This window comes from Anoplopoma fimbria, chromosome 17 (assembly GCF_027596085.1).
Source record: "Anoplopoma fimbria isolate UVic2021 breed Golden Eagle Sablefish chromosome 17, Afim_UVic_2022, whole genome shotgun sequence".
Lineage (NCBI taxonomy): Eukaryota > Metazoa > Chordata > Actinopteri > Perciformes > Anoplopomatidae > Anoplopoma > Anoplopoma fimbria.
In genome coordinates, this window is record NC_072465.1 from 2,218,125 (window position 1) to 2,245,380 (window position 27,256).

Genomic DNA, 27,256 nt, shown 5'->3' on the forward strand with positions numbered 1-27,256 from the left:
AGATATTCAAAATTATGTTAAGTAGGTCATAAAAAAGTTCCATTATATAATTAATCAAAAAGTCTTAAAAAGTCATAGTACAGTATATAAAAAAAAGTTCATGTGTGTAGTCTACACATTTTGCATTATTTCTTTGCAAGTTATTGGCTGCTACTGTCTGACTTTTTAGTTTTTATGTTCCTGGATTTGCTTAAATATAATCCTTAAATATTGAACGTTTATAAATTACAATTAATTTCAACATGTTTGACAGTAACATGTAAGATTTGTTTTTTCATTTAAGACATTTCTTGTTCACATTTACTAATGTTTGAGCTTCCCATTTATTTCTTAAATTTTTCCAAGTACCGACTAGTTACAATATCCATTAGCAGCTTTTAGGTATTTGATTTATTTCAGTTTTTCCCAAACTGAAATATATATGGTTCAGTGTGACATTGCTTTGGTAGCGAAGCTTTGGTTTCAATTCAAAGGTAACAAAAACTTAAATTCTTGGAACCGATCATGAAGCATCATAAAGGTCAGACACGTAACACACGGTGTTCTCTGTAAATGTATTTCCAAGTGTTTGTTTTGTCACTTCATAGGTTAATATACTCTGGAAACGGCCTTAACAACCCTTTATCTTAAGTGTATTTGTTTGTGCTCATGCCAGTCCCTGTACAAACACCAATCACAGGACAGAGTTACGCAATTCAAAGATCATAGATTCAACACTACTGACATGGAGCTTTTTCCCTGCAGTATCAGCTCTGAGGAAAACTAAAGCATTGATTCATCGATAATGTTGGAAGAGGGGGCGAGGAATGAGGAAACAAAACGTTGTGAGTATGTGGTTATTTTTATTGAAAACAGTAACAGTGGATTATTTGAGCTGAAACCTTTTTTCCCTGAATTAGTTCTACCAAATAGCCTCTTAACTATACTATGTTAAGATGAAATACAGTTAAATATTCATACATTACAACACAAAACTGATGCAAACACAACAGGGAAGGATTTACTAAAAAGCTTTCATAACCCGCAGAAACCATCCCGAGATTAGCCTCCTTAAACTAAAAGACGGTGGCAGGAACATCCACAAATCAGCTGTATTCAGACAAGACTGACAGTGTGAGGGTTGTGTCCACACTGTAGTAATCCATGGACTTCAACATTTTATATTCAGACAAGACTGTAGCCAGAGGGGCTACTTTTGCACATTTTCTTGGGGGAAATCCACCATGTACATTTATAGACAGCACCACCTTTGAAGATTTATTGTCAGAACCATAACTGTTAAAGTGGCTTCTCCTCAGATACTGAGTAACTGAGCAGAGGGCCTATTTGCTTACAGATTGCATGATCTTATTTTCATCAATTTTTGTTACAACTTCCTAGCGAGCATTTCCAAAGTGTCATAAAACAGTTCAAACTGGCCATAAATTGTTTTGATAAATGAGCAGGTCCTACACAATCAGAATTCACACATATAGAATATTTTTCGGTCCATGTGAAACAGAATTTTTTTTATATTTCAGGGGCATATATAAGTAGGGAAGAAGGTTCATATTTAAAAAAAAACAACAACAAAATTAAAACAAAAGCCTATCACGTCATTCCTCAAGATGGTGATCCCGTTCCGCTGTACTTCATAATTACATTCAGCACTCAAGTTGATGCAGTTAAAAAAAAAAAAAAAAAAAAAAAAAAAAAAGTTTCTATTGCATAAGGACATGATTAATTCTGCCTAAACACTGTCACTATATTAACAGACTATCACATGTGCACTTAAATTAACATGTATCCATCACAGTTTTCACCACATCTTTTCTCTTATTCGACATCTTCATGGACCTTTCTCTTCCTTTCTCACACTGACAAAACATAATTTAAAACGTAGTAAAAGACATATTTGTGATGAATCAGACATGGGTAAGGTAGTCATTATTATGCGAGTTAAAAACAACGGTCCACACTGGGTTAGTGTGAAAACTTTATAGTGAGGGTCGTGAGAAACGAATGACTTGTAACTCTCTTTCAGCCAGCCCTTCACTAGCCTTGAGTCAGGCGTCTAAAAGCTCGCCTAAAGTGTCGTCGCAGCTTGTGACAGGAGGATAATCTCTCTCCACACAAAACCTCAAGATAAACAGGAGTAAAATACATTTACCACAATGCCATAATTATACATCTAAATAAGATGGGTATAAAATAAGGACTATAAACAATATTGTTAAGGGAAAAAATAAAATCAATATGATGACATCAAATAATACCGAAGAACATCTTAAAAACACAAAACGACACTAAAGAGCATGTAAGTGAGTTGGAGGTGAAGGGCCGTTTTTGTGTCAAAAGCAGCAAACAAATAAGTGACCAACAGTAATTCTACTACAAGTACAGTTTAAATGTCCCTTTGTGATAAATTGTGGGGAAGTAGAATTTTTTTTTCTTTGTTCAAAGTGTGTGTGACTCCCTATAGGAATGGGTACTGCGTGAGGCGCCTGGGGCTTAGCTGGTAGGCACTGTAAGCTTCGGCCCGGGGAGTCACACTCACATAGGGAGAAGCAGTGGCGAACTGATGCTGGTAGGCTGCTGGCAGGCCGTGCAGCAGACTACTGACAGAATCCTTACGACCGGCCGAGTCTCTCCTGGAGGAGGAGGATGAGGCGTACGTTGCTGCATAGGCGGAGGGAGAGTGTCCGTGGGTGGCGTGACCACGGCTTAGCAGCTGCTCCATGGCCTGAGAAGCTGAGGAGAGAGCCGTGGAGGCCGGGTAGGCGTACAGGCTGGGGCCCGGGGCCGAGGCCAGGGCAGACACCTCGGGGAAGTTGTAGTGAGAGGATACGGCCGGAGGGAACGTCGACTGGCGACGCATTGATGAGTCACTGTGGGAACGCTCCTGAGATGAAGAAACAACCGGCTGAACCTAAAAAGAAACAATATTCAGTAAACATGCAACATAGGGGCAGCGAGAAGGCAAAACAAAGTCACTTGGACAGCATATTGGTCAGTTTCTTATGTTTAGATTATAAAAAAACCTTTATATTCAAGCCTACACTACATGTTTGTTATGGCTTCATCATTCCTTCAAATGGAAAAATTCTCAATGTTTCGTGCATGATAGACACAATTCCTGATAAATGGTAACTTTGGGATCTCCACTAGAATTCAAAATAAAACTGTGAGTTTGAGCAAAGTTTGACTGCACATCCCAAGTTTGTACCGACCAACCCACTGGTGGATTAGTGACATTGAATGACTCTTTCTAGCCAATTCCCGCCTCCTTGTGGCCTCTTGTCACAGGTGACATGATGTTAATGAGCTGTTAGTCGTTCAACATCAAAATAATGAAGTTTCCTTATCAGACTGTCACAGTCTTAAAGTGGTAGAACGCTACACTATTTAAAAAAAAAATCAAAGCCAAACTAAATGTAGCTTCTTGTCATAATATGTGCATGGAGGCTATTTGTAATCAATGAAGATTCACGTGTGCTGTATTTTGAGAACAATTTGTAACGAAAGCATTGTAACTTTGTATCCGTTTCAGTTTTACAAAAAAGGATAAGAAGACAAAAAGAACTCAGTAAAACACCTAAACTTTACTCTCGTGTTCGACTTTCTTTGAATCCTGTTGTTAGCTATCTGTCAGTTTGTGCGTACATGGAACACGCACCAGGGACAGAATAATGTGAGAGGCATCATTACAGGTTTAATTGATGCCAGTCAAACAAGCAGAGGTATTTGTGCTTGTACTAGTGAGTCATAATTACTCAAACCTCAAATCAAATTTCGCTTATTGTTTCATCAGTGCTGTCTGTAACACGGAGCACAAAAGAAAGACTTAACTACCGATACTCCTGGTCAACTGTGGAGCAGCTGATGAAATTATCATCAGCTGTAAGATTACGTCAGTTAGTGTTAAAGAAGGTTTGAGGTGGCTATTGGTTTATATCTTTTACAATTGAAAAGTGCGTATGGTGCGAATAGTTATGGATCAGTAGTACAAGCGCAACTAACACTGCAAGTTTGAATGTTTATGATAAAGAGGATCTATAAGTGCAAAGTAAGGTGTGATATGAAGGAAAATGAAATCTGTGAGAAGCATCATTATACCTGTAATGATGCCACTCACATTTCATTTTTTACAGTCTGGCTTCAATTCACCATCTGCGTCGCCGATTTCCCCCGTCTCCAAAATGTTTGTATGCATTGGTAAGAGTTTCCGCACAGTTTGCACATTGTCCCGTCAAGTTTGTTTTTATAGATCACAACTTTTGCGTAGGAACTGTTGTTCGTCTCTTCTAGGCCCCGTTTTGTGCGTATGCAACGCTTATGAATTAGACCCCAAAAGTTCGTTTTTCAACATCGACACTTTGTTAATCTTTAAATAAAATCTTAAAATAAACATTTAAAGAATTATTTTCAAAAATTTGAATGTGTAAAAAAATGAAATAAAAAAGTCATGGTTAAGTGTCCTACGGGTGCAAACATCATAGGACTTCAACATCATTATTTGGGATATATCTTTTCCAACTTATATTTGGAACTCTGCGCCTACGTATTTTGACAAATCTTCCAGCCTGTTCCTGTTGACATGCCAAGTGCTTAAATCATTGTCTACCTCCTTTGACTTCCAAGTAAATCAAGTTCTTTGTTAAACTGTCACTTCAACAGAACTGACCGTAAATGCCAGAACGGCTACATTAAAGCTTTTGAAATCAACAACACAAAAGAAGCTTCACCTGGCTGAGGTTTAAGGGGTGCGACTGGCTTGGCACTAGTCCAAGACGCTCCATGCTCTCCCCTGAGCTGCAGGGCTGACGGTTAGATGATCTTTTAGGCTTCATGTAGTTCACTGTGAATCAAAATGAAGTAATTATTAAATTATAATGCTTTCACACCCACAATATAATTAATTCCTGATGAAACACAAACAGACAATGGTAGATGAGAGGCTCTTACCAGTCTCCAAGCGTCCACGTGATGCTGCTCCTCTCTCAGACACCTGGGTTTTGATTGAAGGTGCCACCACTGCCAGAGACTTGGCCTGGCGTGATGACATGGTGCTAGCCGGGTTCAGTGTGCGGGGCAGAGGAGTCAGGGGACTATTTGTAGAGGAGTCCGAGTCGTGCACTGTCACACAGCTGATGACGTTAGCGCGCTGGCTAAGACCAACGCTATGTAAACAGAGAAGCACGTATCGTGTTATTTCACAAGTGAAAGGTAGATCAAAGTAATTGAGTCAAAATAAATAAAGCCCTGGATCAACTGAATGAAACAAGCCCCGTTAACTATCAGTCCTCTAGTTATTAAATTGTCATGGTAGATTATATGATAGGGTCAGGATGTAGGTCTTTGGAACTCAAATATTAGACTATCGCTGTTGCACCAAGGATGGAAGAAATAAGATGCCAACGACTTCCTTAGAAATTGTTGATCTTGACACTCAGACACATTTTGAATAATTCAGAGGTGTATCTTTCCTCACCTGGCGGGATGGAATTTGCGCTCATCCTCTGTGTCGGTGTCACTGTGAATAGTTATGATGCTGACCGCAGGGCTGGGTGTGTCGGAGATGACAATTGGTTGGGACCATGTGGCGCTGGGCGGAGTCACAACGCTGCTGCTGAGTAATGATGCAGCAGATATACCCCTATGCAGAGAAACAATAGGGAATGTTAAGTTTTTCCACCAAAAGCAAACGTGATTTCAGCTGTGATAACAGAAAAAGAAAAACTTGTTAAAAAGTCAGGTGCATAAGTCTTGCCCCACTTTAGAAAAAAACATAACTACCATCAAAAATACTGAGTTGTTTTAACAGTTTACTTTTTATTCTATGAATGTTTATTTGCTTTTACATCAATAAACTATGGTACAAAGGGATTAACTAACATTTGTTAACATCACAGAAATGGCTTTAAGTGATATACAATAGCTGTCTGGGTTTTTGGTGTGATAGCAGTTATTTTTAGGCTTAAACCATGCAGGCCACTACAAACCTGTTTCTGTTCTCTCCACGTCTGGCTTTCACCTTCTTCCTCTCCTGCTGGGTCCTGGCTTGGGTTGTGCTCCTATTAGGGCCAAATATCAAACAAGTCAGAGGTGCACACCACTGGTAAAATCAGAACATGAAAAAATAAACACAAAGACAGCTTACTTTTCTACCATTGTGTTTACTATGTTTTGTTTAACCCACATAGCATTACATCCCTTACTTTGCTCGGGTATTCAAGCATGCATTTGCAATACCTAACTTATATAGGTCACAATAAGTCAATATAATGGCCAAACTGGTTGGATGATAATGACAGAGATGGTAACTTTTACTATATAATGGCAAAGAAGACATAACCATAAAAGTATTAAGTGCTGTAAAATGAAGTATCCTTGACCGAGATACTTAGCAAAAATGTTTACATTCTATGTCTCTGACATTTAAACAAATAAAAGACAAAAATCTCTGAAATAGTTGTAAAAATATAAGCTGCTAGTTCACATTTGTAATAAATAAATCAGACTTTTTGGACTTAACAGTCGATGTTGACCCACCTCCAGCTGTGTCCCTGCTGTGTGGATGCATTTGAGTGAAGCGTTTCAAGGGGGGATTCATTAACATTGGACTGGTGGGCAGAGCTGTGGATGGCCACACCTGGAACCTGCTGCCATGATGACGGTATGAGGATCTGTTGAGTGCCAGTGGGCCATGCCTGCTGAGAAAAACAACAGACACTCACACTTGAGTACATGTTTAAATCAAGGATTAGATATTGAGTCAACACAATTTATATGATGCTGGAATGGGCCAGACAAACTGAGCCATGCCGGGAAATAAATCCAAACACTGAAGACACAGAGGCAAACCAATCGGCCAAACTCTTCCACAGGCAAAAGCACATAAATAGATAAGCGAGCAACCTTTCCCAAGCCATTCTCTTATTATAGCATTGCCCTGCAACAAATGCACAAGATGATACCATGCAAAGCACAAACAATGAAGCACTATAAACAGTCAGATCAGGTATAAAGACAAGTAAACACAGGACCATGGTGCCTGTTAAAGAAGAATACTGAAGAAAAACATTAGTTTTAGTTCACTGATGCCAAACAGTCTGCTGTCTTGAGAAATGTTCTGGGGCTGTAACAAAAGATGTGTGTCAGAGAGTTGGGCTGTTGAGTAGGGATTTTAGTGGGCTTTGTAGCTGCAACCTCCTTTGCTGAAAACAAGGAAGGACAGGACAAGAGAAGCTGCAAGCAAAGCGCAGACCAACTCAGCAACGCATGCGCTCCATGCCCTCAGCACACCTATGGGAAAAGACTGTGGGGGAGGGAATGAAATATTGTGTGAATGATGTGGGGAGGGGTGACCTTTGGAGTGAAAAAAGTGTTGTTTATTTTGTCAAATCTAATTTAATTTCAGAAAGGGGAATAAAAATTTAAAAAAAGAATACCAATAAGGATAATGGTGTATCCAGGCTCAAAACCTTTTTGATTGTCCTACAAAAATAAGAACAGAGCAACCCTGATTTTGACAAGTCTGCTTGTGAAAGGGGCAAATAAGGGAATATGATGCATATGTTAAAGACTAGCCCTGTGGCTCAAAGGGGAGAGGAAAAAATAGCAAACAAATGAAAAGAAAAGGCGAAGTGGGGCGGGAGAGAGATGGCATTGTTAGTGGTAGTAGCAATGTGCATGTGAATGAATTTCTTCAGGGATGTCCTTGTTGCTTTACCAGCACTGTGGCTGTGTGCTCCAGGAGGGTGGGCCGACCCACCCCGGTGCCCAGCCCGAGGGGCAGAGAGTACTGGGGGGCTATGCCTGCTGAGGGTGGGTGCAGTGTGGCTACCATCAGGGGTGTGCAGGAACCCTGGAGGAGGGAGGGAGGATAGGGGAGGGCAGGGTTAGGGCACGATGAAAAGTAATGTCCTTCAAAAGGCTCTATCTGAGGAGATGCACACAAGTAACACTGGCCACCATCTGGACACCTGACCTCTGCAGTGTGCAGCGATTGTTCTTTTTTTTTTAGCAAATAGCAATTAAGAAGCTTTTTGAGACAGACCAGTCCCCACATTAAACATCTGGCCTCAATCCCAGACAGGAGACTGGGAATAAAAGAGGCCTGAGCACTGAATGGCAGCCCAATCAGTCCTGGAAGCAAATATAAGGTGAAAAACAGCAGAAACAAACAACAACAAACAGCATGGACTATGTTGCTGAATTCAATTTTTTTGTGAATTCAAAAGTCAGGAGTATAAAATAATTTAAATAAAACAACATCTCCACTGAAAGCCAACCTTGATATATCGAAGAAAACCCTCAACCTGGTGCCCACTAAACGTTAGCTCACTCTGCTGGCAGCAAAAGAGAGGTGGGAAGGAAAGGAAAACCCCAATAGGGAGTATTTTTTGATGCAATCGTTGTATCCTTGAAAGAGCTAAACTGGGCCCCATTGCTCTCAGGTTTGCGCTAATAACATGACATGATTCATGGATGTGGCCAGATATTTTTTTGCAACCTTAAGTTTCGGTTTGTAAATGATGGATGGAAATCTGTATGAACCTGCTGAATTGTAGTCAATACTTCTCTCTGAAGCAACCTCACATAAGTATATGATGCTGCAAATCAACAAACCCCATCCCACATGTAAATTAACCTCCAATATCCCTTTCCTACAGGAGATGTATACATGAAGCAGATCTACTTTGGTGCATGTTCTTCCCACTTTGGACCCATTTAGATGAGACAGCAGTCACGTCGCTTCTCATCGTTAGCAGAGGCCGCAGTCTGAAGTGCGGTTCCATGCATATAATTGAACCAGAGAATTACACAGAATAACACTGAAAAAACTACAAAGGAATAGTTAAGTATCAGATGCACTTTTTTAGATCTGCCACATCCCTCTGCCTCTTTCTGCCATACGTGCATGCTTTCTTTGATCATCTTTGTCAAAGAAACTCACGTGTATTGTCAGAGACAATACAAGCACAATGTCTCTTCACAAAAGACCACAGTAAAAAAAAAGAATAAAAGAAAAATAAATAATAATAATTGCATAATGAACTAATTCCCAAAAATATTTTCAGAAAGAGAAAGACCTCTTACCTGTGTGAGCATACTAGGCTGTAACTGTAACGACTGGGCAGACTGGTTCTGAGGTACTATGGGTACAGAGTTCTCCATCCTCACAGGGTAACTGGAACTCTTACTGGATGGCTGTAGCCCTGGAAAACAATTCAACATAAGCATATCAATGAGTAACACCCAAATACTGATAAACATTATCTCAGAGTGATTATTTTAATAACCCTGGTTGTGGGCGTAAGCGTCTTATTGCTTTCTGCACAGACATGCCCTGAACCAAAGTGTAAGCAGTAATTTACAATAATCAACATGTTGATGGTAGAGATGGCATGACACCAATAAAGGTGGAGGACACACTGAGGATACCGTTCATGATAATAAAAAGGGAATAAACCAGTAAAGTTGAATTTGATAACCCTTCGGCATTTCCTTAAACCCTTGTGTTGTTTTTGCCGTTTTTTCAGTTGGATTGCAACCTTTTCCTTTACCTTGAATAGTGGAGGGTGGGCAGACGATGAGAGTCTGCTGGAAGGGTTCGGTCTGGCTACAGAGCCCAGCAGGACGCGTTGGAATCGGGACACTCTGTTGAGCAAGCCCGGGAATGTTGATAGTCGCCTGCTGGTACAGAGCTGGCTGGTAGTTCAGCAAAGGCACCGCTCCCCCGCAGAAGGCACCTGTGAGAGAAATTACAAACACCACTTGTAAAAACCACAGGAGTTGAATGTCCCTAAACATGTCTAAGAATTAGTGAATAAACGGGTCATACCTGGTTATGCTGGTTGAGTTGGCTACTGAAGGTAACAGTGAGGTTGCCCGCGGCAGCGCTGGGGACTGCACTGGTGGAGTACAGGGATTTGCCAGTATCGTAGGAGCTCCGACGCTTACAGATCTCCATGTTCTGGAAGCAGGACTTCACACTGGAGAGAATGGAGTAATAGTGTTTCAGCGATTACATTTAAATAAAGATCCCCCTGACAAACATATCTGTAGCAGTGCATAAAAAAAGTTTCACATCTTTCACTTACTGCGAGCTGTGAGGATAATCCATGAGGTGGCTCATTGTGACAAAGGGGTGACCCAGAGTTTTTGTCGGCGTGATCCTTTTGTCGGCATCCAGACGGAGCATCCGCTTCAAGAGGTCGATAAACTCTCGCCTATCAGCTTTCTCAGCCAACATGTCGGTCCCCTCCAAATGAGAAGACAGGTTGACCTGGAATACATAAGAAATAGATGTGAAAAAAAGGTAAAAAAATAAATAAAAGGTATAGGTAATGTGGTTTGTTGGGTTTGTGTGTACTATTTGTGCACAGAGTAAAAACGATATGTGAAGCATTTAATAAGTTGATATTTGTGAAAGCTATCTACCTGCATCATGTCATCCAGACAGTTGAAGATATACTTCCTGGCCTCCTTGGACTTGATACCCATCTCCATTTCATGCTCTGATGGGGTCTGGAAAAAAGAAACCATTTCTGTTTCAGTATGTGTCAAACCCATTTCATATAAACATTAAATGTTATAGGTACAATTCAAACAATGAAAATAGAAGGAACTTTTAAGACGCCTTTATATTTAAACATATTCACTCATTGTCTTTTATCCCTAATAATCCTTTAAAGCCTAATTAATCAGATACTCAGTAGAATTAATATGAGGTTTTATTAACCTTAAGCCTCCAGAGTGGGTAACTAGAGTCAGGTCCTCGATTGAAAAAGCGACTGGTTTTAGTTCCGGCGCTCAGCAAGTACTCTGCTGGCAGGCCTTGGGTCTGGGAAATGTAACGGATCTGGAAATAACAAAAGGACAATCAAGGTTAAGAATCAGAGTTAGAGAAAACAGTAAGAGGATATGACTTAAATCTGACTGCCTGCAACAGCCTTACAGTTTGTAGTTATACCTGCAACACTTTGGTATTTCTTGGCTTTTGGAAAAATTAGCAGCTCTCAACCAAGCGCACCTACAGTCATTTCATTACCTACTACCAACTAACAACTTGTGGCTTATGATCTTTCTCAACAGTTAAGCTTTTCCAGGCATTTGAGCATTTTTGCATCCCCAGATCAGGCCTGGGAAACCCTGACGTCAGTACTGACCTGGTCGTACTCAGAGGCTCCGGGGTAGAGAGGCCAACCCAGAAACAGCTCAGCAATCACACAGCCTAAAGACCACATGTCAATGGCCTCACAGAACTGCAAACCCAAAATGATCTCTGGAGCCCTAGACAGCAAAAAGAGGGTTAAAGAACGAATACCAAAGAAACTGAACTAAACTACACAGTTTTGTTATAGTTACTTGGCTTATTTGTTACAACTCATCCTTATAAGATTACAACAAAAAAAGACATGTTTAGATTAACCAATGGATGGCTTGCCACTTACCTGTAGTAGCGAGACTGTAAGTAGGTTGAGCAGACAGCTTTGGATACATGACTAGCTGAGCCAAAGTCAATGACCTTCACCCTGTAGGGCTGTCTAAGGGGGTCGACCAGCATGATGTTCTCTGGCTTCAGGTCGGCATGAATCAGACCAAGGCTCTTTAGTTTCATCAGTGCCGTAGCCACCTAAAGATACAAACACGCAAATATCCATCTGAAACACTACTACTTTATTGCAGCTATAACAACATAAAAGCAATGATAGGTTAAAAAAGGTTTCATAAATGAATGTCAAAACATTTGCCAACCTGCTGTAGGATGGGTCTGATGTGCCGTAAGGGAAGAGGGCTGAACTTGCTGTGCTTGAGAAAGTCATACAGGTTCTGCTCCAGCATCTCAAACACCAGGCATGTGTGACCCTTGTGCTGGAAACATTCGTATGAACGCACAAAGTTGTACTCATCAGCGTTCTCTGCACTCAGCCGGTTCAGGATACCCACCTATTAAAGAGAAACACATAACCCCATGTAAATGGTCAATTAAAGCTAGTTTATTCATGTTTCATAACAAGAACATGCAAGTTCAAGGAAGCGCACAATAATGCTTTTGTATGAAGGTCAGTTAGTTACAGTTTGCTCCAAAATGATTGATAATGCTGTGTGTTAGTAGTACAACAGTCACTTCACATATTTGCATTTCAATTTAATGGCCCTATCCAACCACAACCTGGAAGCATCTGTGATGCATCTGCGTGTAAAGTGGAACTCGGGTAAACACACTAATAGGGGTGAAAGTAGGACGTTTGAGCCCGTACTCTGCACCACTCAAAGATTCAGTGCCAGTACGCAGTATTCCAGGAAGAGTGAACAGCATTTGCGTGCCAAAACACACAAACAACAACCCGTCAAGATTGCGTTTCCAACAATAAATCACATCCGCTAACTTTTTTGTTGCATACAGTTAGTTACCACTGCCAACAAACTTATGTTTTCACTACATAACTGTGTAAAATGTTCAACTGTTGTTGATAAAATTTTGTTGTAATCTTCTTCTTATTTAAAACAAAACAAATTGTTTTGATTCACTATTGTTATCACTTGCCCCATTTAAATAAATAATTTGCTATACATTATTTCAAATGTTTCTAATTTCTTTACACAATAAAATGTAATGAGTGTGTTCAGGTACGCATGAAGCTGGGGGCGGGACTAGAGCAGCGATGCAGGTTGGGGTAGTAGTACAGGTGTTATGTGAAGTCTGTTTCCCCGTCAAATAGTGTTTCCCTTCTGTTAAAAGATAGCGCCCCTCTATGGTTAGGGTGGGAATAAGAGCTGGTTCAGGGTTTTAGGTAGGGCGAAACACATTTCAATGGGTAAAATATATTCAATACATTACAACACTGGCAAAAACTTCAATCTAGTTTTACCCCTGCATACTACTATGATCATAGTTTTATAGTATAACTGACCATTTCAAAGATAAAAGAAGCTTCTAACACAGGAGAAAATAATCGGAACAAGTTAGCTTTGACGTTAAGCTGCCATTAGGTTTCTTCAGAAGTGCTTGTTGGATTGTTGCATAGCTACAGAGACATTGACTCTGTTGATCCCAAGCAAGATCAGCAGAGCCTACATAAATCTCACATTCAGCCACACACTTTGCAAGCATGGCAGTATTAATGTGGCGAGACGAGAAGTTTTAAATAAAACCAGTGGCCACTGTTGCTCTGTAATAATTCCTCAATAAACTTGACGATGCTAATCAACAGTGCGCATATTGTATTAACCCAAAAAATCTTTGTTGAAATCGGCAGGAGATGTTGTAAATGTTAGCCGTTAGCAGCCAGCGAGAAGCACAGTACTGCTAAAATAAGCCTAAATAACGAGGCTAACAGCTAACTATAACAGAGGTTGCATTGAGTTATGTTATGATGCATTCAAGTTCTATTCATTAAAGATTCCTATAACTCATGATCAAATTAAATATTTAATTAGTAATACTTTAATTTCCCAAATTTTTTTATTGTATAATTTTATTTAAATAACCACTATAGATGACAATTCGATTACCTAAATAATAGATGTAAACCACTGTACATGTAGTTGTGTTATCAAAGCTGGATCCACAAACATGTTATCAACAAAATGATGTTTGCTTACCTCTATTTGGCCCTGACGAGCATACGAAGGATGATTTTTCAGGATCTTGATAGCCACAATCTCATTGGTGCCCCTCTTCCAGCACTTGGCCACTTGTCCAAACGTGCCTCTTCCTAAAAACTCCAGCACTTCATAGCTGCAGGAAACGGAGCAGAGGATCTCGTGTTGCACGAGCTGATAATCCCCTTCACCATTGGAGCTGCTGCTCTTGGTGGTTGGAGCTGAGTGGGGAATCGACTGGCCTGTGCCTCCTCCACCACCACCAGTGCGGGTGGAGTAAGTTGCTGCAGGGGCTGAGAGCTCCTCCAATATTTGGACACTGCCACATCCACTTCCACTGCCTTCGCTGGTCTCCTCAATCTTTCTCTTCTGCCCGTGCCTGTGCCCCCTCGTTTCAGAGGACGTCTCAGTATGAGCGTATGAGGAAGATGTTGCCTGCTCTGTCACACGTCGGCTGGATCCACGGGGGAGACTGCCGGTGCTATCGGCTGCCCGCACCACCACTTGACCTCTGGAGCCGGGTGCTGCCGGGGGGAAGACCAGGGATGGTGCAAAGGGTGCCACAGCCATGGCTGGGGTAAAGGTGTATGCCGACTGGCCTGCTATGGAGCTGAAAGCTTCGGTGGTGGACACATCCCAAACATTGCTCTCCACCTTCACCTTCTTAACGCGGCAAAAGGCACTGGAGGAGATGGAGGGAGGAGAGAAGACCTGCAGCTGAGAGCTCATAGCTGAAAAGAGAATGATGATAATTAGATACAAAACCAGGAACCTAAATCACCTTAATAACTTAAAAACAAGAAAATAATTTCCATGCAGCACAAGTTAGACCAGTGATTTACTGGTGTACTAAAAATTATGAGGCGAAATGGAAAAACCTAGAACGATATGTAGAAGGAAGGGAAATTCAAAGCCTTATTGGGGACAGAAATATAGCAAAAGAGTTACTTGAACAGATGGATGCTATCACCCGATTTACGCTGGAGATGTGGTTTAAACTGGTACGAAAATACAGATTAGAAGAAGAGCTCAGGCTTCTTCGATGGATAGCCTATGATAGGCATTTTATCCCGGGTACACTTGATCTGAGGTTTAAACAGTGGATACCGTATGGAATAACAGCAATATGCACAGTTATTAAAGATGGGAATGTTGTGAGTTTTCAGGAGCTTAAAGACAAGTATTTACTAAATAATCAAGACCACTTCAGATATATGCAATTAAGGGACTTCTTTGACAGAGAAATAAAGCACAATATTAACTTGGATAAAAATGGAATAATCAGAACCGTAATTGGAGTTTACAACTCGAAGAAATACAGAATCATATCCACCTTATATCAACATTTGATGGACAGTTTAGGAAATAATACATCTTATGTAAAACTGAAATGGGAAAAAGAACTTGATGTGAATATTACAACAGATGAATGGCTCCTCAACAGTCCTCAACATCCTCGCGAACTTGGAGAGAACATTGTTGGAAGAATGTCATTAGATTTTATCACCCCCAAATCAAGAGCAAATATCTGTCTATTGCTCAACCATGTTGGAGGAAATGTGGGGCAGTAAATGTAGATCATTCTCATGTATTTTGGTTATGTCCTAAAATTGTACAGTTTTGGGGAAATGTCCATATGGTTACTGTCAAAATTCTGGGATATGATATACCTAAGTCATGTATGCTGCTTTACTTTGGTAATATGACCGGAGATATTGTGCTAAGAGAAGACAGGTATCTGCTGAAAATCTTGTTAGCAGCTTGTAAGAAGGCTATCACGAAGAGATGGTACAAGGAAGAACCACCATCACAAGATGGTTGGCTGTTAATTGTGAAGGAAATATATGATATGGAACTGTTAACTCACAGGATAAGATCCCAAGAGGAGCGATGTCACGAGAACTGGGAGAAATGGACAATGTTTACATCTCAACGATAAGACAGGATAAAAAACCCTGAATATATCTCAAGACTTATAATGCTTTTGAAGGAACAGAGCAATCCGGAGCCCTTTTGTTTTTGTTTTGTTTGTTTTCCCTACCCTTTTGTATGTATGTGATCTACCTATGATTGAAAAAGCAACAAAAATAAAGTGTTAAAAAAAATAAAATAAAAATACTGCTGCGCTACGTAGTATGCAGCATGTATTTGGTACACGTAGCTAAAATGAACGCAGTCAAATACAACAGTTCAGCCCATTTATAGCAGTGACTAAATGTTACAACCAGCTTTCAATTACATGCCATACGCACCAACAGCACCCTCAATCTACGGCCTCCAAAATGACTGTCAAGTTGAACACCACAGTAAAACAGTTTCACCAAAAACTGAATTAAACAGGACTAAAGATGAAATTATTAATAGACTGCACGGAAAGCCAATTCATTGTTTCAGTCATATTTGAAGCAAAACCACCAAACATTCTCTGGTTTCAGCTCAAAATGTGAGGATTTACTACTTTTCCTTCTTAAACTGATAGCAATGTTAATATCTTTGGGTTCTGGTCATTTCAAGATGTCCCAAAGGCTCTGAGAAATTGTAATGGGCAGCATTTTAAACATTTAAAAACTAAACAATCAATTAAATCAGCACTTTAATTGATAATGAAAAAACTTAGCTGCATACAGCCTTAAACTAAACATTTACATTCATGAAAGTGGGGTTTATAGCAAGGTTGTTGTATCAGACTACTATAGCTACAGCTGTAACTAATAAACTGGCAACTGAGAGTAAAAACCAATAACTTGAAATCAACAAAAAAAAAACCACAAACATTAACATGCTCCACAATCCATAAAATTTGAGGCCAAGAAAAATGTAGTTTGTATTCAATCAAAACGTTATACTTTAAAAGCCTGTAAGGTATTATCTGAAGGGCTCGGTCCTTGACCGCAATTATTAGAATAAACTGTTTGTACTACAATTGTAAGCAGACATCACGAGTGTATGAGAACTGGATGACAGCGTTAAGAAAAATTCTCAATTCAAAAGAATGGCATATAGGATGTGTAGTATGCAGAACAGAAAAAAAAAACATTTCCTAAACTGGAGAATGTATACTTCTTTTAAAAATGCAAAAGGATAAGAGGGGAACACATTGAGTCCAATGTGAGAGTTATGCATTGGCACTTTCTATCAATACTTTATTGTTTCTATATTGCTTCTCTTTATTTCAAAAATGACCATTTGTATTTTGGATGACGCATCTTGATTCTATGAAGGTATTTTACATTCATTTATACGATTTAAATTATATTTAAACGTAAATCATGCAAGCAAACACAAACCCTACAAAAATAAAAGTGCATTCCATAACTTAACTCAATAAATGAATCCACTGTTGTTAGGTTGCACAAACAGTGTATATACTTATACTTGTATAGTATGTGTATTTATTGTCTGTGTAGTTGTATAGTATGTGTATTTATTGTCTGTGTAGTTGTATAGTATGTGTATTTATTGTCTGTGTAGTTGTATAGTATGTGTATTTATTGTCTGTGTAGTTGTATAGTATGTGTATTTATTGTCTGTGTAGTTGTATAGTATGTGTATTTATTGTCTGTGTCTGTGTAGTTGTATAGTATGTGTATTTATTGTCTTGTATAGTATGTGTATTTAGTTGTATAGTATGTATGTATTTATTGTCTGTGTAGTTGTATAGTATGTGTATTTATTGTCTGTGTAGTTGTATAGTATGTGTATTTATTGTCTGTGTAGTTGTATAGTATGTGTATTTATTGTCTGTGTCTGTGTAGTTGAGCTGCTGCAACACTTGAATTTCCCCCATGGGGATCAATAAAGGAATATAATAATATAATATATATATATATATATATATATATATATATATATTTATACACAATGACCAGCTGGGCTCTAGATGTCAGGTGGCCCTGCATTGGATGTGGCCGACTCCCAGTTGAGCTACACTTTCCAGATAGGAGGATGGAGAGTCAATGTAGGGTTTGACGCAAACCAAAAATACCCAAAATGTTGTTTACAAGATGACTGAGTGTTAGTGTCTGAATGTTACAGACCATGGTGGAAGTCAAGCTGTGACCACAACACTGACAGACACAAGTAATGTACTGGACGTCTGGTCGTCCCTTTGTTGACCATCAACATCTGTAAGCCCTTGACACAGACAGACTTCAGCCCAATGAACAAGGCAACATTACTTAACTCGCTAATGCTAACAGGCTATCGCTTAACTTGGTGAAAATATTAGAGGATCAGTGGCTTATCTCAGAGAATAAAGTGGCATAGATTGCATGAAAACATCGACACACATACCTGTTTAGATGGTATTACAGCGTCGAAAAACTGGGCTTCGTCCAAGGTTTAAATCCCACTGCAGTGTGCTGGACTAGCTTCAGGCTAACGGAGATGCTAGCTAGGCCTGCATTGTTTCTTCAATCGATGGAGAGCTTAGCAGCAGGGAAAGGTTACAGTGTCGAGTTTTCAGAAGAAAAACACACAGGTCTCAATGTTATACTGAACTTAATCATGTAGTCCTTAAAAATATGTACATTTGTTGATTAAAACATAATAAATTACACTCTAAAACCGCCTGTCTTGGAGCAGCAAACCCACTTTTTCCCGGAACAACCACGTCCTTATATCAGCTGCGAGTCGGACGGCATTTCCGGTTACTACCGTAATTACGGTGGATCTGTCAGGATGCGCACAGAGATGAGCTGATTTCTTACAAGATAAAACAACTAAGGCGGTCTGAGTGGGCATAAAATGTCTTTCTTAACTGCTACAAGAGTGGCTCATTGTCGAAAGATTAGGTCGACATGCTGGCATCGGATTTACACATCGAAGAAAAAAAGCAACCAGCGTATTTACGGTAAAAAATAAATTGCCGTGACGTCATGTAGAAAATACCAGTAATTTTCCGGTAGGACCAAGATCTTCCACAAACCCTGGGACAAATCTGATGACAAACTTAAACCATAAAAGACTGAACAAACTACACTTAAAGATTGTTTCCATCAATATGCACACATTTCAGTCAGTAAAGAGATTAAACCTTATTCAGTATGCTGTACTTCTAGAAAGAAAGAGAACATCTGATGTATGAGCAATCTAGTCAAACCCCCAAATATGGAGGCATGTGCATATAGGAAGTCCAAAATGTTGCATGTGAGAAGATAATGTGTAAGGCTGATGATTGTTGTGGGGGCGACTGTGGAAAATTGAGTGTTTCTCCACCAAGCAAAGACCTAATGCATGTTTAACATTTATAGAAATTAAAGAACATGTTTCAAAATAGCAGAGTGGAGTCAGGATCAGTAGAAATACAATGGACCCAGATTCATGTTTAGAATATGAAATAAGAAAAGTCAAAAGATACTTTCAACTTTCTCCTTAAAAAACACGTAAGAAATATATATCAGGCAAAAAAAATAATTGGTTAAAGTGCAAATTTTCTTTTTATTCTGATTTCATTTTACAGCAGAAATTATGTAAAGCATTCAGAAGACATTTTCCACATGTAAGGGCAATATTCAAAACACTTTGCATGGCCTCAGCAACAAAATATTCTTTTAAAAACATCAACAATTTAGTGATGCTTGTGCATGCACGTTTGTAAAACAAACAAAGTAAAAACTAGGCTACAAAAAAAATAAAAGAGGAATGATAGACTGAGATTGGCATGGAGAACACAACAGCAGGCAAGGTTGGAATACAGCAGGAAATGAGAGAGAGAGAGAGAGAGAGAGAGAGAGAGAGAGAGAAAGGGAGGTAAGACAGGGTGAAATAAGAAGAAGGCAAGGAGAGGTCTAGCCATAGATTATCTATAAGGGTCTACCATTCTAGCATGCAATGTGGTGTTTGGCCACACCCTCTCAAAACAAGGCCTGAAAGGTTATACCATTCATTTCTAGGCTGACTTATGAGAGCAGAGGCCATCTCTGCGCATGTCTACCAGCAGTCTACTATGGCATTATTTCTTTATTTTCTAATTTTTTCTTTTTCTACTCTATATACTCTTTTTACAGTCACCATCCTCTCCCAAAACATGAACATATTGATGGATTATCTGCAATCTGTCTATCTAGTTTCATATGTATGTGTGTATTATGTGTGTGCGCTGATTAGCGCAAGCATTTGGATGTTGTCCTGTGTGTATATTTGACTGTATGTGTTTTATATATATAAATATATATATATATATATATATATATATATATATATATATATATATATATATATATATATATAGGAGTTCAAAGCCGTGTTCTTTGTGACTTGGGTTTGCTATTGTGAGAGGAGGGGCAGTTTAAGAGGAGGTTCAAGTGATAACGTAACATAAAAGATCCTGACAGCGCTGTCCTAACCATAGCTGTCTCTCAGTATGATGAAAATTCAGAAAACATGTGAAACACGCATAATAGAGATCGTCCAATTGTAAATCTTTCAATATACTATCTCTTACATTTATCCTTTTAATTAAGAAAATTGAGGTGATATGTCGCTGTTACCTATTATTATTTAAGAATTATTTGTATCAAGAATCTTGTGCGTTTAAGACAAGAGCAACTATTTAAATAGAAATAACACTTATTACTTGCTTTCAATTTAGTTTATAATCAAACAAAATCCTATAAAATACCGTATTTGAAGAATTTTTTTTCTTGTAGAAAAAGTGATGCAAATGCAGCTTGATGAAGCATCACACTTGCTGCCTCACTAAATGAGACTATCAGAAGGACTGCGTTAATCAAGAACACGATTGGAAAATTTGTAGATACTAGGATAATGAATGAACAACTGGAGTATCCCTAACATACACAAATACGTACACATAGATATGCACACACAAATGTACACAGTCACCAGTAGCAGTACATCTCTATGTCAGCCATCATCACACTCCACATACCATCTCCCTGTTCTTCAACCCTGAGTAAAATCTAAGGGAGAGATTTAATTGCTCCCAAAGACATAATCACAGAGAGAAAGAGTGTGGCTGTTTCTGAATGTGTACATTTGTGTTCTGTATGTATGTGTTCATGTGTGTGTGTGCGCACATCAGTGTGAGAGAAGAAAAAAAAAGGAATTGACAGCTATTTTGTCCTCTGGAAAACTGTTGGGTTATGCTTTCGTTCAAATGCTGCACGATCGTCTCTTTGAGGAAACACAGAGAAAGTGAGTCTTTGCAAGAAAACACATCTTCCACCCAACAGCAACACTGGGACGTTGAATAGACTTGTGACAGTGCCTTTCATACACAGAGGATGATTTCTATGGTTTTCTTGTTCTAATACGGCAAAAGTGACACACAAGTGTGGCATAAAGTGATACTGTAATTACTGGTTTGTCTCATAAAGCAACACACAGCATCAATCAGGCCATGAGCATTCATTCATACCACTGACAAATTAGAGCTTCTAACTTAGACTCAGATCAAGTTTAACACTGTCAAGTTCACTTTTAACACACAATTTAGGAAAATAAACAGGTAACTGGCAACCTTTTGGAGGACATACAATAGATTTTTCCTGATATTAGCTTGCACTTTTCTGTTATTGAGCAGGCACTTTCTAAACAGAGCTTTCCAGAAGTCTAAAATACATGGTGTATCATAATGGCAGTGACAATGAGGAGAAAAGAAAAGTTAACCAAATGATATGTTGAAAGCGGGGAGGAGACATTCTGTTTGAAGATGGAAAACCTTGACTGGAGGCCAGGCTGGATCCGCTGTAGGTGTGATTAATGGTCTTAATAAAAGCTAGTATGTTGCTGAAGCACAACCACATTGTAAATAATGTAGTGCCCTCTTCTCATCATTCATTGCATTCATATTAAAATGACCATCATCATCATCTTCACCATTAGTTTCATTTTCATACTTGCATCATGGTCGTCTACACTTCCGTCTGCTTTAGACAAACCTCAGAACTTGTCTATGGTTGAGCTAGTTCTAGATCTCTTCCATGGTTTATTGTTTGTGTGTTGCCTCTGTGGATCTTACTGATATCTTTTGGGTGTTGGGTTCCCCAACATAACATATTGTTAGGCAAAATAGCATTCATAATAATTGGCACTACTGGCAAAAAGGGTTTCATTTTTGCTAGCCAAGAAACAAAAGCACAAAATGTAAATGTTTTGTCTGAAAGATCATTGTTTCAGCTAAGTTTGTTTTCCCACTTATAATTCTAACATTAGTTTTTCAGTTGCATGCTTTAACAAAATGTACTTTTCAGTAACACTTATACTGGATACTCTTAAAGTGAAGCAGTTAAAATTCTCTCACAGTCCATAGCCACTAACATCTTCTTTTTGCTGTTTCTTTGTCTTAAATCTCATGCACATTACTCCGTTTGTTATATCTACATTATGTACAAGCAATACAGCCATCCTGTGTACCCAGGTCTCTGTCTTAAGTTCTCATTATGGGAGTAAAATAATTTATAATCTTAAATACAGTCCTCTTATGAAAAAGTGTCAGGGTCCTTGTATCCCCTTACCTCGTCAGTTTATATACAGGAATATGCAATAGTCCAAAATATGGATTTGATTGCCCATATGGGCTAATATGGGGACCAATGCCCTGTATAGGGGCAGGTATAGGACCCATGTCCTGTACAGAGCAAGCATAGAGACCTCTCAGAGTCAAGAAGAAGTCAAGGCAATGGTATGTGACTCTCTCCTCAAAACCGCAGTTAGGATTTAGAGGTTCACGCAAAGAACAAACTAACAGAGACATTTAACCATTGGGACATGTCATATTTTACCACACAAGGGGGGAAAACCAGTCTCAAGCTGAACCACTCTTGAGCCAATTAAATAAATAATTAGACCCTTAAATAAATAAATAAAGTTTAAAAAAAGCACCCAAAATAAGTAATTTGTCCTTACACAGTTCACATTACACAGGGCAAGGATAAGTTGATGAGGACGTAAGTGAGACACAACTACACATAGAAATACAAAAGAAACAACACTAAAGCAGTTTGGCAAGCATGCAGGAGCTCATAGCTCAAACACATGCATTGAATTGAACAAACACGGACACACCACGTCAGGCGAGCAAAGTGCTGCCTCTGAGAACGACTCCATACAAAGTCCATGTAACAAATTAAGACATCGTTATTCAGACCCCAACCCTTATCGAACAATGCCCCTCTTACATTCAAGTGCAGTTCCTCCCCTTTTGATCGGGTGACTGATTAATAGGTTTGTAAGCCTGTGAGTCAGAGTGGTTAGTGATATTGTGAGATACTGAATCCGCAGAATGATTTGCCACTATAGCTCTTCAGGATGATGGAGAGGAGGAATAAGCGAAAAAACCTTGCATGCAAATGCAACACAGAAGTGAGTTTTTTGGTTTATGTTTTCCTATTCATTCATGGATTACAGTTTGGGTACAAAACGCAATAGGGTTTGTATTTTTTCTGCATGTCAAAGTAGCTTTTTATCTTGAGCCAGCACGTCCAGACGCTGCCATGAAAACCAGGATGTCGTCGCCAGGCGATTCCCAGTGCTCTCTCTCGTCTGACTCGTCGACTTGCTCTTGCAAAGAAAACACACCCATGAAGAGTGCAAAGAATGCCATGAGGTTAATGTGATGGCCTCCCAGTGAAACTGTGGAGGAGGATCAGTGCTGTGGGCAGAGCCAGGTCCCTGGGCTCTACCCAGCAGTCTGTCTGTCTGAGCTGCCATGATGGACACCTATCCTGTCCTCAGTCTGTCTGGGAAGAGTTTTTTTTCCCTCTTGAGAGAAGAGGGGAGAGTGGGTGAGAGAGAAGGAGGGGGGAGAGGAATGGGAAGGGCAGGAGAAGGGGTTGGGGAATGGAAAAGGGAAGGAGTTTTTTGGGAGGATGGAAGAAAGGAAAAAGGAGAAGATGGAGGTTTGGGAGGGTTTATAGATTGCTCACAGGCTGAGGGGGCTTTGTGTGGGGCCTCGTGGTGGGCTCTCAGGACCCCTGGCCTTTCTCTGCTCTCTGGCCCTGAAGAAAAAACAAACACACATTGGAAACATCCTTTTTTTTTGTGTGTGAATGTGTGTATTTGTGCATGGGGTTTTAAGATAAGATAATCCTTTATTAGTCCCGCAGCAGGGAAATTTGCAGGCTTACAACAGCATAGAGTAAAGTGCACACAAGAGACATAGTAGAAGAAGACAAGCTAAAAAAAAAAAATGAAAAATAAAAATAAAATAAAACAAGTATTATAAATAACCAATAAAAAAAAAAAAAAAAAAAAACAGTAGAAAAAACAACAATAACTGAAATATTATATTTACAGACAGAGAAAAAAAAAAATATTTCCATACTCGGAGCGACAAGAAAAGTGAAACCCCCTGCAATTCTGCTCGGCACACACACACACACACACACACACACACACACACACACACACACACACACACACACACACACACACACACACACACACACACACACATATATCCTGTATATATCCCCCCCCCATCAAGGCACAGAAAAGAGGCTGGCAGGCCAAGCAAGACACTTAAAGTCCCCTAGTGATGTCAGTCAGAACATGCCCCTCATTAAGACCATATGCAAGAATCGCTCCTCTATCTATCTGTCATTCAATCATGCAGAAGTATCGACATCATTCAGCAGTCCTCTGAGAGACAGAGAGAGAGACAGGGAGATAGGGAGGGAACAAGAGAGAGAGAGAGAGAGAGAGAGAGAGAGAGAGAGAGAGAAAGGGAAGGATGATAATCCAGGATCTCCTCTCCCCCTCCCTCTGCTGACATGCAAACAGGCATCAGCCACCAGGAGAGAGGGAAAGACAGATGAAAGAGGGAAAACTCACCCGTTTCAGAGGCCTATGGTCCATCAAGGGGCTTCACAGGAACAGTAAAACAACACCAACTATTAGCACCAATGTAGAGAGCGCATGAACGGCAGTGTGCTGTCAGTGTGTGAGGGTTTGGATGTGTGTGCACTGTGCAGTGGTGTTGGAGAGGGTGTGAGGAGATTTATGCCTCACCTGTGGCGGCATCGGAGCAGGAATCTCAGGATCTTGCGAGCAGCCTGGTTCTGTTTTTTCGTCAGGAGGCTTCTGTAAGGGAAGACACAGGAGTAAGAAGAAATCTTTTGGAGAATAATGCCCTTTCTGTGTGTGAGAGAGAGAGTGAAGTACCCGAGGGAGTGTCTATAGGAGCGGTAGTATTGCTGGATGAGGACCGCTGCTTTTCGACTCTGTTGGAACTTCCTCTTCTCATGGAAACTCCGGAAACGACTCTGGATCAGGATGGCTGCCAGGGTCATCCTCTTATAAAGTGCATACTGATGGAGAAGACAGAAGCAGCTTGTTGTTATCAACAGATATGTACCTTTGTTGTGTTTAATCCTGAGTTCACATGTAGCATAATATTACAATTTTTGTAATCATTTTGTGGCAATACATTTTTCCTTCTGCAATCTCAAATCATGACCCACAGACTGATCACAGCTTAAGGACATTAACACTTAATTGTTTTTCAAATAATTTCCATAAATGATCACATCAGGGTGTCTGAAGCGGAAAACAAAAATGTGTGATAAACTGACTTAAGTGTGAATAACACCTTCTACAATAGACACAATTCATGATGTGAACAACTTTGGTGCTTTAAACTTTAATATTAAGACACATGGTTAATGTCATGACTAAGCTGTATGGTTTCATTATACATAAGTACATTAGGGCTATAGAAAAATAAAGAGTAAGTACCATTAAAAGAAAAAACTGTAGCACAGGATTGGACCATCAACATTCATTTTTTCAGTTTATTGAAAATCAAAGTCCAATGCAAAAAAAAATATTTTAGCACAAATCAGAGAGAATCAAAACACTTTATGACATTTTAGCCCAAATGAATTACGAAGTAACACATCCTTTAATGCTTTTATTTCTGGATATCTAATGCAGTTCTTAACTGTAGGTCAGCTTGACATAAAAGCAAGTAGAGGTTATACGCTAGATGTGTGCTTTTAACGCTTACCTGCTTGTATCTCTTATAGCAGCGCTGAATCACTGCTGCAATCTCTTTACGTTGTTCCTGAATGGGACCCTGACAAGAGCAAGTTTAGGAGTTTGAACATGTTCAATGGTTCATTGTCTTCTTTAGCTTACGACTGTACATCATGAAATATAGATAGAATATAGTTATAGAAGTGGAAAATAATTTGAACAAATGCAAGAACCACGATTTAAAAAAACCTTTTTGACAAAATGCATCAGATTATTTTACAAACACTTGGGCAAATTTTGTATAATTCCAAAGGAGTGGAAATGAGGCATACCTTGTGTTTTCTGAGGGAGTGCAGAGCATGCCTGATGGTCTCATACAGCTCCCCCTGCTCTGCCTCAGTCATGGCTAGACAGGAGTCAGTATTCAACCTCTCTTCTTTCATAGCTGCACAGAGGAAGGAGGTCCAGTCAGAGAGGGAGGATAGGGCTTCTTTAGCCTGAGGACTCTGCTGATCCTCAGGCCCTGAGAGAGAGTTTGGTTTGGGGCTCGGTGTCTGGGACTTGGAGCTTAGAAACCTGGAGAAAAGCAGTGAGGAAAGCAAAGTTTAATACTTAAAAAAGATTTATGCTATTTGATGAGTTAGGTAAAGGAATCGGGAATTCGTTGACTCACCTCTCCACCTCACCGAGGTAACCAGACAGTAACTTGACATCACTGCTGATCTCCAATTTCCTGGAGTCTGTTTCAGTCTCCATATCCTCCTGCTTAAGCCTACAAGTTGAAGCCTCCATGATGTGATCAGCTAGCATCGTAATGTCCATCTGCAAGACAAGCAGAGCAGACGTTACTCACATATTTCTATCACCTGCTGCCCTTGAAGTTAAAAATTATCTTTCATTTTGGCATTTATTTTAATACCTATACTAATGACACTCAACTCTGTGTACTTAATGGTTTAAGTCAACGACTGCTTTTTATACTTTCAGGTGGGTAAGTGAAAAATGCATGTTTCTCCTAATGTCCTGCACAGAACCAAAGTCTGTGCATTATCATCATCATCACTTCTACTTTCTGTTAAAGTTAATCTATAGGCGTTGCATGTATGCATTTACTGTAAACATCAAATGGTTTTAGCGCATACCAAACATAAGATTGCTTCTTGAACAAACCAAAAGGTTTAATCATTTAATACATCTTGTATTCTCTCTTTGTGACCTCCTTGTCATACTAGATGTGACATCAGGGTGCCTCTAACAGTTAAATGGGTCTGCACTGCCTTTTTTTATAAGATTTCACTGCATCATAGAATATACAGCCATATGACTTCCACTGGCTAATTATCTTCAAATAATAAAGGCATCAGAGCTTTGTTTTACTGCCATACCTATGTTTGAAGTCAATTTCTAGTTGTGATAAGATAGGCAATAATTACAAATGGCTAAATCCCAACTAAAACCCCTTTAGTTATTACCATTGTTTGGCCAAAGTCAGTGGTGTACACATATTGAGTGTCAAACTATTCCTTTAATTTAAGGTTTAACCAATTAGTAGTAAGTTCTTGTTCTTGCCATTGAGCATTTAGTGTGTGTACCCTGTTTTTCCTTTTTGTAAGTGCACTTGATCACTTGTATCAGTGTGTGTCTGCTTGTGTGGAAGCAACTGAGTGGTGAAACTTCTAATGATGACAAATTCAATGTAGACAAAATTTGAGTACAATACATA

General features: G+C 39.5%; 2 protein-coding genes across 2 annotated transcripts in view; both read right to left on the reverse strand.

Moving 5' to 3' along the window:
* Window positions 1-830: 830 nt before the first annotated feature.
* Window positions 831-18,169, reverse strand: LOC129105689 (homeodomain-interacting protein kinase 1-like). Its single transcript, XM_054616848.1, is given in 19 exon segments — window positions 831-2,908; window positions 4,725-4,837; window positions 4,945-5,159; window positions 5,471-5,635; window positions 5,982-6,053; window positions 6,532-6,692; window positions 7,712-7,846; window positions 9,082-9,200; window positions 9,549-9,725; window positions 9,728-9,734; window positions 9,827-9,977; window positions 10,086-10,270; window positions 10,426-10,512; window positions 10,727-10,846; window positions 11,154-11,277; window positions 11,439-11,620; window positions 11,743-11,934; window positions 13,594-14,324; window positions 17,887-18,169. Coding segments are annotated over 18 exon segments (3,387 nt in total). The 5' UTR covers window positions 14,323-14,324; window positions 17,887-18,169; the 3' UTR covers window positions 831-2,455.
* A 5,353-nt stretch (window positions 18,170-23,522) lies between these two features.
* Window positions 23,523-27,256, reverse strand: part of LOC129105926 (calmodulin-binding transcription activator 1-like) — a 49,632-nt gene continuing 45,898 nt past the window's right edge. The window contains exons 18-23 of the mRNA XM_054617200.1: window positions 26,207-26,355; window positions 25,866-26,109; window positions 25,565-25,633; window positions 24,568-24,866; window positions 24,391-24,421; window positions 23,523-23,555 (exon numbers count right to left, since the gene is read on the reverse strand). Of these exons, the coding sequence (XP_054473175.1) occupies window positions 23,523-23,555; window positions 24,391-24,421; window positions 24,568-24,866; window positions 25,565-25,633; window positions 25,866-26,109; window positions 26,207-26,355 (825 nt within the window). The remainder of the gene's footprint in view (window positions 23,556-24,390; window positions 24,422-24,567; window positions 24,867-25,564; window positions 25,634-25,865; window positions 26,110-26,206; window positions 26,356-27,256) is intronic.